Source organism: Accipiter gentilis, chromosome Z (assembly GCF_929443795.1).
Source record: "Accipiter gentilis chromosome Z, bAccGen1.1, whole genome shotgun sequence".
NCBI lineage: Eukaryota > Metazoa > Chordata > Aves > Accipitriformes > Accipitridae > Astur > Astur gentilis.
In genome coordinates this window covers 25773843-25788011 of record NC_064919.1, presented here as the reverse complement: position 1 = coordinate 25788011, position 14169 = coordinate 25773843, and the positions used below count along the sequence as shown (strand labels likewise).

The 14169-nt window shown below is 48.0% G+C and overlaps 1 protein-coding gene across 2 annotated transcripts in view; it reads left to right on the top strand.

The window, feature by feature from the left end:
• The first annotated feature begins 4607 nt into the window (after nucleotides 1–4607).
• Nucleotides 4608–14169, top strand: part of WDR36 (WD repeat domain 36) — a 35506-nt gene continuing 25944 nt past the window's right edge. Inside the window, exons 1-7 of one of the 2 annotated variants that reach the window (XM_049795298.1) lie at nucleotides 4608–4807; nucleotides 5153–5293; nucleotides 7567–7594; nucleotides 10481–10581; nucleotides 11062–11179; nucleotides 12069–12201; nucleotides 13897–13951. In XM_049795298.1, coding sequence (XP_049651255.1) covers nucleotides 10525–10581; nucleotides 11062–11179; nucleotides 12069–12201; nucleotides 13897–13951 — 363 coding nt within the window. In that variant the 5' untranslated portion in view covers nucleotides 4608–4807; nucleotides 5153–5293; nucleotides 7567–7594; nucleotides 10481–10524. Of the gene's footprint in view, nucleotides 4808–5152; nucleotides 5294–6192; nucleotides 6375–7566; nucleotides 7595–10480; nucleotides 10582–11061; nucleotides 11180–12068; nucleotides 12202–13896; nucleotides 13952–14169 lie in introns of those variants that run through there. The other variant, XM_049795297.1, reaches the window with a different exon arrangement.

Here is a 14169-nt window from a genome sequence, read left to right as displayed (position 1 = left end):
GCAGTGCCTTCTGCACCTGCAGACAGGCCAACAGGGAACTCTTCAGCCACAGCCTGATCCATGAAAACGGAAAGCTGAGTGGTGTGTACCCAAGCAGATGGAGGATCTCCTGCGTGTGTGGCTGAGGGGAAGGGTGGGCAGGTCACAGACAGGCTGTGTGCATTTGTCTTGCCCTGGGGCAGCCTGTGCTGAGCACTGGAGCTGTGACATACACTGTGCATGTCCTCAACCACTGACTCACTTCCTTCCCATCTCCCCAGCATCCCCCAGGTAATCACCGCCTGCACCCAATTCTCCTTTCCAAGTACATAATTTCATAATTTAAGAAATTCCCAAATCCTACATATCCAAAGTATGATTATGTTAAACATCCTGGATATGACAGCATTTCCATATCAGTGAGGTATTTTAGGAAGGAATATATTGCTCATGTGTTAAAAAAAAAAAAAAAAAGCCTTAAGGTTTGACTTTCTGCTACACGTACCAAGATGTAACAATCAAAAATTGTCTCAGCAAATACAAGTCGAACTGACAAATTATAATGTCAGTAATAAAATAACATTGACCAGAAATGTCTACCAAAGTTAGTGACTTCTTGTTTGCTTCAGACTCTTCCTCTCCTGGTGAGGGCTGGCAGCAGTCCCACCGACACAGGCACCATCTCGACCTGCAGAGAAATAGCAACAGCTATTTCTCAATCCCATCTTTCTGCTGCTCAAGCACTGTCACAGATGCGAGGTCTTCAAGGCAACCAGGCAGCAGGGATTAGGGAAGAAAGTAGATGTGCTATAAGTATAAAGCTCCATCAGAAAAATGCCTCTTGTCACGAGTTATTTCTCATAATGAAAACCACTTCCAAATCCCTCAAATTCAGCCAGCTGCTGTCAGAAGTGAGGCCTCAGCATTTTTACAGCTGGAGCAAGTAAAAGTTAAAAGTTTTGAATTGCTGCAGTTATAAAAACGGAGAGATTTTTCTAAATTCCTCTTCCCGCCCGACCCCACCCCAGTACATACATTAGTTATTGAACCTGTATCTCTGAAGAAGTTAAAATAGAAAAAAAAAAACTTTAAAAAATATTCATCATAATTTGCCATTTCTGAGGTTACCGCTGGGTGGAAATGAGAGACTAGCAAGTCGTTGACAGTTACTGTTAATTCAGAGAACTTCTCCCATACAAAAAAGCGATTAAAGAAAAAGTCAGTTAATTCCTTTTTTTCTTAATAATCTTTCATTTAATCTTACTTCCAAGCCTGGTTTGAATGTCAATTTGTCTTTTATAGCTACATACATTTCTGCTTCCTTTAAAAAACACGTTTTGTTCGCTGACCTGATTATATCGCCAGTGTCTGCTGCAACTTTGTTCTACTGCTATCTTCAGAGAGACAACTTCAGAAATAAAAACGTGCATATTAACAGTGAGTGATGGAAAATAATTTCAACCCAGTGTTATTTGCATTAAAACAAGTTGTACCCTTTACCTATACACAGGATTACTATGTCGTGTTTAGTAAGGACAAATAAACATCTTTGCTTAACTATTCACAGGGTTGTTGTGCCCTGTTCAGTAAAGACAAATGAATAGTGGAAGGTAAAAAATGACATGTTCATGGTCCTGAATTCCTTCCTTAGGTCACTATTACACTGAATTCACGGCAGGGACAGGCTTTTTGTCAGTTTTGCTGCTGGTTTTCAGGAGTACAATAAAACTCCCCTAAAGTGACTTCCTTTATGCTTAGGGTGCACCTTTGTTTATGCCGCTGTAAAACGAGAAACACAAAACCATTTAGAAGAATTGTATTTTTATTAACTTACTAACTTTTATGAAGCCCTTCAGCAACTTCAGACAAAAAGCCCTGGAGAAAGATGAAGGCACACGGCTTTGGAAGGTAAGACAACTCCAACAGCTTCTGGAATACGAGAACAAGGCATCCTTTAGGAAACAGGGATTTTCTTGGTTGGTTTGGCAACGCTGGGAGAGTGATGAAGGGAAGCACCCTGATCAGACTCCCCCAAGGGCTAAGGGCTACCCGAGCTCGGCTAAAGCGCAGCGCACCTGCTCTGCAACTGCACCTCAATTAGTGCAAGCAAGGCATCGATTGTAAAACGTCGGGTTTGACTAGAATTAGATTTACGTGAATCCACACACACGAGTCACAAGACCGATGCTGCGCTTCGAGCCAGCGACCGGCAGCTCTCGGCAGCGAAGCCAGCGAACGGCCGCGCCGTGCCCCGCTCTGCGCCCCCGCGGACGGGGCCGGGCGCCCCCCGCCCCGCTCCCGGCCCCCGCGGGCTAGCCGGCCAGGTGGAGGGCGGGAAGTGAAAAAGACGGAGGGAAGGGAGAGATCCGGGGCGAGGGCCGGGGGCAACCCGCTCAAGGGGGCAGGCGCGCGGCGTTGACTCATCTGCCCCGGCTCGTCCCCGCGCAGCTGGCCGAAAAAGCCCTTTCTGCCGCGGCGGTGGCAGCCCCTCTGGGCTTCCCTAACGATGCATGCCGGAGAAGCATTCCCCGAAACGAAACCGAACGCGAACTTTCTCTGACAATGAGCTGAGGCTGGTCTTAAAGCCTCCGCAGCCGTGCCTGCGCGGGGCGGCTGGGCTGGGCTGGGCTGGGCTGGGCTCGGCGAGCCACTTTCGCGGGACCAGGGAGTACCTGGTGGCGACCGTGGCAGAGGCGTCGGTGCCGGCCGCCGCCCTCGGAGAAGGGGCTCCGGAGGCCCCTCGGGGCGAGGGAGGCAGCGGGGCCGGGCCGTACCTCCTGTCGCCAGCCTTCCCCGCTACCCCGGGCATCCCGGTGTCCAGCGCCCGGGGCAGCCTGGCCCCCGACGTCCCGGGATCTCGGTGCCCGGCGCAGCCGGCTGCTGAGTCGGCGAAGGTGTCCCCACGGCAGAGCAAGTGTCCCTCGTCTGCACTCCCCGCAGCCTGCGCAAGCGAAGGGGCTCCCTAGGGAAAGCCGTTTGTAAGGTAAAAAGTTCACCTTCGAGAGGAAGAAAAGAAAAGAGAAAAGAAAAGAAAAGAGAAAAGAAAAGAGAAAAGAAAAGAAAAGAAAAGAAAAGAAAAGAAAAGAAAAGAAAAGAAAAGAAAAGAAAAGAAAAGAAAAGAAAAGAAAAGAGAAAAGAAAAGAAAAGAAAAGAAAAGAAAAGAAAAGAAAAGAAAAGAAAAGAAAAGAAAAGAAAAGAAAAGAAAAGAAAAGAAAAGAAAAGAAAAGACTGTAGGCGGCACAGGGAAATGACCACCACCCGCAACCCACTCCCTCGCCAGCGTGTTAAAACGATGCGCGAGTGATGCCCCTGCGACCTCAGCACGGCGGGTATGAGCGTCCACGCCGGGCAATCCATCTGCAAGCGCCCTGGGGGACTTCGCCTCGCCTTTGAGAGAAAATCGCGTGTTACTGCAATAGTCCACGCTGAAGGTGGACCCCACGCAGTTGCGGGGAGGGCTATTCACACTTGTTTCATGCAAGATCGGCTGTTGTGGAGGTTTTTGTTTTCTTTTGTTTTGTTTTGGGTTTGAATGCTGCGTGTGATAATCATTTATTATCCCAGTTTTCTTTTCGAATTAGTGACACAGCTTCAAGCCTGATTAAGTGTTATTTACAGTTCTGGAAAGAGGTGCATGAGACGTCCAAATGAGTCCCGGTTATGGAATTGGAAACCTTCATTTCCGTAGGCGTACAGGTACATATATGAAGCCAGCGACGATCTGAAGCCCAGCAGGAGAAAAACAACGTGTAAAGACACCATGGATAATCACAAGGGTAACCAACCAGTTTTACTAGTGCTCCCGAAGCACCGGCATCCCTGTCTTCAGACCTGTCCTTCGTGCCTTGTCGGGTCACGTAGCGGTGCAGGAGAATTAACCTTTGGCTTTTTCTTACACAGTCTTTTGTGGCTTGGTCATCTTTCTTCAGATCGCCGATTTACCGCGGGGATCCACCTACAATTTCAGCCTCTGTAACCACGACGAGATACAAGAGGATCTCCTAAACGTTTTGGATCCAGACATGACCTTTAAAAAAGAGGTTGGTGGTTTCTCTGGTGGCGTCGGAGGGAAACTGTCGGGACGGCACTGCCTCCACGATTTTACCCTTGACCGCCCGCAGCTACTTTCTGAAAATCTCGATTAGCAAGCCGGGAGTTGGCTAGTGTAGTAAACCGGCGCCTGTGAAACAGGACGGGGAAGTTATCTCCTACTCTCCTCCGGCGACCTTCCTAAAATGTGCTTCGCTGAAGCTGGGACTGGCAGGGACGGAGAGCAGGAGCCCGGGGGGCTGCTGCCAGAGCGCTACCCGACTCTTCCCGGCGCCTTGCAGACCCGTAGGACTGAAAGTCGCTTGTGTAATGCTTCACCGACGCTGAAGATGGTGTCACGGTTGCAAAGGTGATAAGTGGTTTAGAAGCTACGCGGATGGTTCACACGCGCAGCCGGCGCTTAGCGGAAAGATCAGCCGGCGGCTTGCCGGCACGGCACGCCGTGCGAGCGGACCGGCCGACGGACCGGGGCCGAGCAGCCCAGCGCAGCCCAGCACCCCCTCCCCTGCCTCGCACCGCCGCCGCCCGGCTCCCGCCGCCGCCCGCAGCCTGCGCGGCCCCGGTGGGGGACGGGGGGAGCGCAGGCCGGCGGCGCGCCGGGGCGGTGGAGACGCCCGTGACGGGGTGTCCGAGGCGGGCTGGCAGCCGGCGCCGGCGGCGCCGGTGTCCGTGGCTTTAACGAGCATCCCCTGTTGTTGTTTCCCTCCAGGAGCTACAACTCGATTTTCACACCTGCGAGGACGCGCCTTCCCCGCCGGCGGGCCCGCAGCAGTCCGAGGTTCGCCCGGGTGCACGCATCCTCCGGCGGCTAGGTGTCATTTCCTCTCCATGGAGGGGAAAAAAAAAAAAAAAAAGGGTGTAGGAAGGAGGAGGAGGGAAGGGGAAAAGGGTGGAAAAGGGGGGAGAAGAGGAGGAAAGGGGGGAGAAGGGAAAAAAACCGAGGGGAAAGGGAGAAAAAGGGGGGAAAGCGGGGAGAAAGGGGCGGGGATGGGGCGCGAGAGCGGAGAAGGGGTGGGCGGTCAGCCTTCTTTTAAGGATGCTCGGGGAGGCGCCGAAGGGAGAGGGGGGCTGCGGGCTGACGGCTCCGCCGGGGCCGAAGCCGTGACCGTCCATCTGCCTGCAGGGCTCCCGGCGGGCGGAGCGGGCGGGCCGCCTGCTGGAGTGCGTCCTGGAGAGGGCGCGGGGCTGCGGCGAGCGGCCGCCGCTGTGGCGGAGCACCCTCTTCGTCCTGCAGCGGCACTGCCCCGGCTACCGGCCGCCACAGGTGGGTGCGGGTGCGGGTGCGGGGCGGCGGGGCAGCCCTGCCGCGGGGAGGCCCGGGGGCGGCGGCCGGACGCTAACGCGTGTGCGGTGGCAGGGCGCCGCGGCCGGGGAGGCGAGCCGAGGCCCGTGCGACGAGAGCAAGGCCCGGGAGCTGATGGCGGTGTGGAGAAGCTACTTCAATTTGGGATAGGTGGCTTTTGGGGGGTGGCATCTTGTTCCCCCCTCCCCGGACTTAGCTGCTGAGTATTTATTGTCCGCCGTGCAGTCATCGCAACGAAATCATCCCGCGGGTTGTTTTGTGTTTGTTTGTTTGTTTGTTTCTCCTTAATGTAATTTATTAAAAAAACCCCAAACGAACAAAGAAAGAGAAAAGTACGTAAGGTACAGAGGTTGTTCGCGCGGGTGGCGGAGCGCGCCGCGGCCCCGCCGGGATGCGCCGCTGGAGGCCGGCTGACCGAGCGCTGGGCTGCGCTGCCGGGCTGCGTGCGCCTGCGGCGGGGCTGCCCCCGTGTGTGTGTGTCCTGAGCCGGGCCTGGCGCTTTGTGAGGGGAAAAGCGGGGCGGAAAGAAGAATAAAAGGAAAAAAAACCGAGCAGCGGCGGCTGCGGGGAGTGTCTGTAGAGGCCCCCGGCGGCCGCCGCGGGGTCCGGGGGAGGGAAGGAGGGAAGGAAGGGGTCGCCTGGCACCGCGCCCGCCGGGTTGGCGGCGCTGCCACTGCCCTCCGCCCCTCGCCGGGCAAACCCGCGCCCGGGTCGGGGCAGAGGGGCAGCATCCCCGCCGGCTGGGCGCCGGCCCCGGAGCCTGGGCGGCCGGGGGGACCGCTTTCGGCGGCGCACGCCGGGGCGGTGAGGGGGAGGAGCGTCGGGCGGGCCGGCCGGAAGCGGGGGGGGGAGGGGGACGCTTCCTGCGAGCGGACAGCGGGCGCGTGCCGGAGCGATGGCGGGGGAGGGCGGCGGGCTGTTCGCCGGCTTCCGCGTGCTCGGCCGCTTCAGCGGCCACGTCCCGCACGTCCTGCGCTACCACGGCCGCCACCGCGAGTTCTACCTGGCCACAGCCGTCGGCCGCAGCGTCCACACCTACAACGTGAGTACGCGTCCGTGTCCCCCCCGCCCCCACCCCTCCGCCTGGCCGCCGGGCCGCTGGCCGGCCTTGGGGAGGCCGGGGCCGCGCGGGGCGAGCCGTCCGGGCGCGGGGCAGGGCCCGGCCGCCGCGCCTCTTTCCTCGCCTCCAACCCGCCCCACCGCCCGGCCCCCCCCAGTCGTGAGGCGGGAGCCTGCGAGGAGGGCCCCGGGAGCGGGCCTCGGCGGCAGGCGGGGCTGCTCGCCGGCGGGTGGCTGGGAGCAGGGGAGGCTGCTGGCTAAACAGGCCAGAACGGGCTCGCTTAGCCGCGTGGGCGGCCCTGGAGGGTGCCTCGTGTGTGTGTGTGTGTCCTGGCGGTGCGGCACAGCCCCTCCGTCGGGTGGAGGCGCGCCCAGGGGCTGAAGCGTTTCCTTCTTCGCTAGATAAACCAAAGCTCAGCCGCGGTTTGGGTGGCTGCGGCTTAGTGCTTGAGGGCTACAACTTTGGGCGACAGTCCATTAGATCGTATTAAAACATCCCTTGCACGCAAACAGGTGAGCATAATTCAGTTCTGCAAGGTGGAAGCCTGTGATATTGACTCTCTTCTCGCTGTACGATAAAAGCAGTTTCAGTGTAGAGAAACAGTAACAACACAGAACTGGATCGAGCGAGTACAGTGAACAGCAGAGTGCAGATGGCGCAGACTTTCCTGTGCCTTTGCGGTACTCTTTTAGCGTTCAGTCCTCTCGATCTTCTCCACAGACTTTGAACTGAAATAGTAACGATCATCACTGGGCAAAGATGACTGTAACTGAAGCAAACTCTGTGTGAACGGAGATAAGATGATAAGACAGTGTGTTTGTAGTGGAAATAAAGTAGAAGCAGAGACAGTGTGAAAACAAATTTGCCCAAGCTATGCAAGGTGTCTAAATGTGTGCTTAGTTTCCCATGCTGGCTTAGGGTAAAGTACGTAAAGAAGCACAACTTACTGTTGCTGAATGGTTGTCTTTCGGCAAATATATTATCCCATTCCTTTTGACTCTCCATCTGCGGGCTTTCCTGTCAATGCTGTTGTAAACTAAGGTGAATAATTTTTCTGTCTTGTGAGGCATGCAAATTCCTTATCCAGGTTGGTTCCTAGAATTTTGAATTTCTCTTTATAGCAAATTCATTGCAACCAATCACTAAAAATGCCTTTTTAACATTTTCATTGCAGGTGAAGAGACTTGGTATTGTTGCTGTGAGTAAGTATGCGCAGATTGTTCACGTCTGGGTGTTTGGGGTTTTTTCGGTAACACATCTGACATCTGCACTTGATTCTCAACTCAAAAATGGAAAATTAATTGTGTGTACTGATATCTACACTGAAATGTGTTGAAAGAAGTCTCAGAAATATCAGATACCAATTTGGAAATAAGACTGCTGTTGCAACTGTAACTTAGTTCTCTTAGGGATATACCTTGTGAACCTCCTGTCCTTGTCATCTTGTTCTTCCAAGAACACCCCTAGGCCTTAAGGAGTGAGCAGTGAATAAAGCTGTTAATTCCAGATCCCTTTTTTTGTTGTTTTTGTTGTTACTAGAAGGCTGTGTTACAGGAGGAAAACAATTACAGGAACAGAACAGCTGTGGATGGAACTAGAAGTCTTCAGGGAGTATTAAAAACTGGCTGGACTGCTGGATACGAAGGATGTGAATTGATGGCTTGCCATCCAGTTGGCAGTTGATAACAAAGCGTAGCACCCTAGGTGTCAACAGCCTGGGTGATGAAGTGGCATGCACGCTCAATAAAAATTTGTAGACAATACTATGTTAGGAGGAATAGCTGACATCCCAGAACGGCAGAGCTTCAGTCCGGAGAGGTGTTGCAAAACACTAGGCCTGGGCCAACAGAAACCCCGCCAGGTTCAGCAAGGGCAAGTGCAGAATCCTGCACCTGGGACAGAACAAGCTGGGAACTGACTGGCTGCGTGGCATCCTGCTGAAAGGGAGCTGAGGGTGTGCTGGTGCCAAGTTGAACATGGATCAACAATGCAGTAACTGTGGATAAGGCAAGCCACGTACTGAGTTGTGTTAGGAATGCGGCCAGCAGATCAGGGAAAGCTGTTATTCTCCTGTACTTTGTGCTGGTGAGGCCATACCTGGACTGCGATACCCAGTTAGTGTGGTTCTCCCCCTCCCACCACTCCCCTCTCTGTTACAGGAGGGATGCTGAGGAACGGGGGAGTGGCAGGGGGCCTACAGCACACAGTATGAGAGGAGTCATTGATGTAATGGGATTTGTTCAGTCTTGCAAAGGGAAAAGCATGGGGCAACCTAGAGGCAGCCTGTCGTCTGAAGGGCAGCTACAAAGATGACGGAGATGAATTTGTGGTGGTAGTGGTAGACAGAGTAACAAGGGGCAACAGCCACAGATTGCAGCTGGAGAGGGTTGCAGTGGAGGTGAGGAAAAATGGCCCTAAGAGGGAACTGTAGTACGGTGTAGAGCTTGAGCGATCTCCTTCCCCAGAAGTTTTCAAGACTCAAGTGGGCATAGCTGCAGTTAACCTGATCCAGTAGTGGTGATAATCTAGCTATGGGAGGAGCTGGGTGGCAGGCTGAACTAGATGATTTCCAAAGGTCCCTTCCAGCCAGCTTTTAGATGATTCAGTGAGATGCACGCTGTTTGGAAAAGCAGCTTTTTTACTTCAGTAAGCCACAAAGTTTTTACACAGACCTCATAAAGCAAAATATTCTTCATTAACAGAGCACATATAAACTTGAGAATAAATAACTGTCACACAACTGGGACTAGATTTAGAAGATCAGTGAATAGTGACAGCTGTAAACACTTTAAAGTAACTTCTGTTTTCAGCTTACAAAATTGTAAAAACATCGCATGTTCTGTGAAATCCTTTTCGGTGGGCTACATCTTCTTATAGACCTAGTCATTTAAGCTTTCTGAGAAATTTAGATGTTTACATACAAAATTGTGATTGAAAAAATAAATTATGTGCCCCTCAGTGCGGTGTTGTTGGTTTATTGATGTTACGTTGTTAGTGCTCTGAACTTTTTGATTGGAGTGTGCCTAAAACTGTCTTGGCCTAAGCAGACTCGCTTACAACTTGTGGAGTACCAGGTATCTGTAACCTGATTAGAGACCTAAATCACTTCAGAGCCTCTATGGGAAGATGTCTAACGTGTTCAAACAAATGAAACCTCTCATAAAGTGCAACCTTTTTTATCTTCTTAGTTTAGTTCTTCCCACTGAAGCTGTGCTGCAGAACAGCAAAGGGTACAGGATTCTTTCTGATAATAATTCATAATACAAAGGAACATTGTGGGGAGGGCTGCTGGGTGATCTAAGTTTGTACCATAGGTACGCTCCTACAGTCACTGATTTTTGATCTGGTGTTTCTCTGTACAACTGTTAAGCTCTGTGATTTGCATTTTTCTATTTCCCTAGATTGAGAGTATTTTTCCTTAAGAGTACGTCTCTCAGTTTTCCACCTTTTAGGACCACACCAGCAGGTTCTCAGTGTGGTCTGCAGCTTTGACTCTTTTACCATTTGAGCTAGGAAAGTCATAGATCACAATAATAGATACTCTTTCTGACCAGTCACAAGGTGGGGAGTGAGATGTATTCTTAGAACAGTAAATTCCCCGTGTCTTTAGCTGTAATTGGGGAACAGTTGCAGGAGTGGGGCACTAGCTTCCAGGTCTGCAGAATGGCTTAACCTAATAGGCATTGCTGATTCTGAGAGTTATCTATGTTTCCAGTGCAGTGGGCTGGGGGGGATCTGACAGTCTCCGGAAGTGTTATGTTGGGATAACTTCTTCATAAGCCCTCACAAAGCTAACGTGAGCCTTTACTTACAGTGATAATTCAGTAATTTATTATTCACTGTTTTTCAAAAGAACCACCTTGTGATCTATCAATCTGATATTACTCATGTTTTTGTTACTGATCTGATGTTATTTATGGTAATGCTTGCATTCATCTGAAATGTGTGCATGTCTCTAAGAAATTCAACAGAGCATTCACCAGGAGAGCTTTCTTGGTGGGTCACCATGATAAATAAATGCCCTGTCAGGCTTTCTCTCTTGTTACGAACCTGGAACTTGTTGAACTTTTCTTCTGTTTGATTAACAGGTAATGCTTTGCCACAAGACATTACATGTTTGGCAGCAGACCGCATGTTGATATTTGCTTCGTACGACAATGTTCTCCATGCTTTTGCCAGGAACAAAGAGGTTTTTTATTACTTATTACTACAAAACAGTTGTGTAGTGTTTGTGTTTTCAAGGCACTTAATTTTCTACAAATATCTATTTTTGTAGATGTTTATTTGTGTACTTCAAATGTAGGGAAGCAAAAACTGTAGAAGGAGCAATAAAAAGCTTAAAATCTGGCACTGTAAGAGCAAATTCTGCAATGGCTGATCTGTGTTTTATGTATTAATTATAATAATTAAGTAGTTAAAGATAAATCATTAATTCATGTAAATTAAATTAATTAAACTAAATAATTAAAAATACTTAGTTACAATATTTTTGCCAACAGTTTTAAATAGCGGAGAAAATTACTTATCTTCCACTTAAAGTTGTGTGACCTTTCCATGTATTTTATTTCAACTTGTTGCTGATTTGTGTTAGCTGTCCTCAAGTACTATGTTAACATGATATGCTACATGAACAGCATATATTGAAAACATTTCTATTTTGAAACTCTAGGTGGTTCATACCTATGAAGGTCACAAGGCAAGAATACACCTTCTGCAGCCTTTTGGTGATCATGTTATCTCTGTGGATGTTGATAATGTTCTTATTGTCTGGGATATACAGTCAGAAGGTGAGAGACACTTTATTTTTGTTATTACTTTATAAGACAGCATTGTTAAACAGTAATTTTTAAAAAAGGGGTTTTTTAAATGTGCATGTTCAGAAGCAGTTTGTTCTTAAAAAAGGAAAAAAATCATTAAATGATAGTGCTACTTAAATGGTAATCTGAAGTCCTAATCCTACAATAATTTTTCATGAATGGATCTGGCACCACATTTAGAGACTCAGTAAGGTTCCATATAGGCCTAAAAAGATATGCTTTTACAGAAATTGCATTTTAGTGTTGCATTTTCTGGTAAAGACTGTGGTACAGCAGCTTTGGCACTGACACTGAAATCCTGCAGTTCCTTGATACTTACTAGTCTGGGTAAGACTAAATTCTTACGAATGATCTTTAGATTGTGTCAGTGTTTTCTCATGCCATTGTAAAGTGCCTTATGAAATCCTGCTTCAGTGCCCTGGATTTTTTTCTTTAGAAAGCATCCTCATGGGTGTCACCAATGTCATTCCCTGGATGCTGGGTCTTGAAAGTGGCTGCAGACAGGCTTTAGAGATTTGAAGTTGCTATAACAAACAAAAAGCATGCTAATCGGGTGAGGTGTTTTGCTCAGGCAGGAGCAGGAATCCTTCAGAAAGATATAAATCACTACACTTTTGCCAGCATTGTTGTGCTAGGTAGGCTTATAGGGAAAAAATATACCTTCAAGCCAACAGATGTTATAACGTAAACAAGTTTAGTCTGTCCTGTTACGCATTAGCTAATCCTTTAATGCAAGAAACACCAGTTATGGGATTTGGACAGAGTAAACATCAGTTCTGCATTTACATTTGCCAAGGGATGACAAGCCTGCAGATTTGTAGGGATAGCCACACTAACAGTGTTTCTTACTTTTTTGCAGAGGAGTATCTTCAAGTGGATTTTGATAAGGCCACTTTTGCAGTTTCTGCAGTTCTGCATCCCAGCACCTATTTGAATAAAATTCTCCTTGGGAGTGAACAAGGAAGTTTGCAGCTATGGAATATAAGATCCAAGTAAGATTCTGAATAACTTGGATATACTTCATGCTCCAAGCAGTTTCACATGCAACAAATAATACTTTTAAGTACAGTAGGTTTTGAACATGGAATCTTTTACCGAGTCCTTTGGCACAAGTTTTCAGTTGGTCTACCTCCAGGAACAAAGAATGCTGCTGCTCCCTGAATGCTGATGCCTTTCAAGTTGCGTGTTGTTTACTCTCCCTGCAAAATGTCAGGGATTGTTCAGGAATTTTTTTTTTAATTAAGTTTTTTTTTAATTTCTTGGAATCACATACCTTTCCAATGAAAATAATTAAAATAATAGTAAATGCATGTTCAGGCCTTCTGCATCTGCATCCCTTCTTACAAGCTTAATTTTTTGGTGGTTGTGGGTCCAAGGAAGTGCTGGCAGGTAGCATGGAGGTAATTACTAGCATTTGATCCTTACACTCAAGTAAGAGGTGTGTAGATATGTAGTTGTTCCTGAGCACATCCCGATAGAGCATCATCCATAATGGCAGTATTTCATGCCTACCATGATCAGCTGCTTTTCTAACTCGTGAAAGCTACAGCTACAGTTAACTTCCCTGCATGTTAATGTGCATACTGCAAGTAGGTGTTAACTCAGCTTGAGTAGTTCAGTGTTTTATTCTCATGACTACTGTATATTTTCAATGATATCGCTGCTAATTTTTTTGTTCCATATTCTAAGGTTTTGGAGGTGCCGTATATGCTGTGCTATATAAATCAGGAAGTAGGAATAACCTAAAAATACAGAAAAGTAAATGTCTTTACTTACAGTAGTCTTATGTCTCTTCAACGCCTGTTGCAGCATCTGAGATCCAATACATCCTAGATGACAAAGAGTCTTCCTTAGATAGCTTAGTTTCTCTTAATTGTGTGAAAACTTACAGGGCTGTTACTGCTCTTTTAGCAGTGTTGTTGGGTTAAGCACTTTGTATTTTTTGACTGTTTGTTGCCTACATAGATTATTTTGTAGATAGGTATGGGCGCAATTAGACAAAAAAATAGATTGGAAGAACTGAGGGGAAAGTCTGATGGTCTCTAGCAAGAAAGGACAGTGAGAGGTGGTAACACATGGCTGCTAGCAGTCTTTTAAGAATGACAGCCTCTATCCGTGGTGATGGAATAATTTTTTTAATCATGTCTGTTCTTAAATACCGTCTTCATAATTTCACCTTTAAGTACTGCATGACTGCCTTGTTGGTGAACAGTCCTGCTTCAGATTTTGGCTGTTACCATTTCTGAAAGAAACAAGATGAGGTGTGCTTGTAATATGTGTTAGTGTCTTCATTTAGGTAAGGTACTCTGCAAATGAAGGATTTGTTTTTTATTATAAGTTGGACCAAGAGTGGCTTTTCATGTTGATGTTAAGAATTCTGAAAAGGTGTTCAGAGCAGAAATGTATGGGGAGCAACTGGTGGAGAATGGGTCTTCCTCCCTATTCATGTTATGTAATTATGTCACCTTTTAGGTATTAATGCATGACACTAACTTGTTCAATAAAAATTAACCATAAGTTTTATTCTTAACCTCACTTACTAGTATTACAGGTGGTTTTTTCCTTTTAACTGATTTATAAGGACAGAAGGCTGATATGCTTTCCTGTATAAGTGCATAGAAAGCATCCATTTTGTTGTGAAAAATCCCCAAGGGTTAATTGACTTATGTTTTTTGTTTGTTTTCCAGCAAACTCTTATACTCGTTTCCAGGATGGCACTTAGCGGTCACAACTCTTGAACAAGTTAGTATTTTTGGTATCTTATTTTCTCACATAACTGGTCAAGAATAGCAGGCAAAATATCCTTGCTTAAAATTACAGCAATGAAGATGACTTGTATTCTCTCAGGTAATTTTAGTAGCCCTCTCTTGAGCATTTTAGGCATTGAAGAGAGGTAGACTTGGTGGTTTATTATCTGCCTTTCCTGTAGTCCTGGTTCCGTTGCATTTATCATCTTAGCT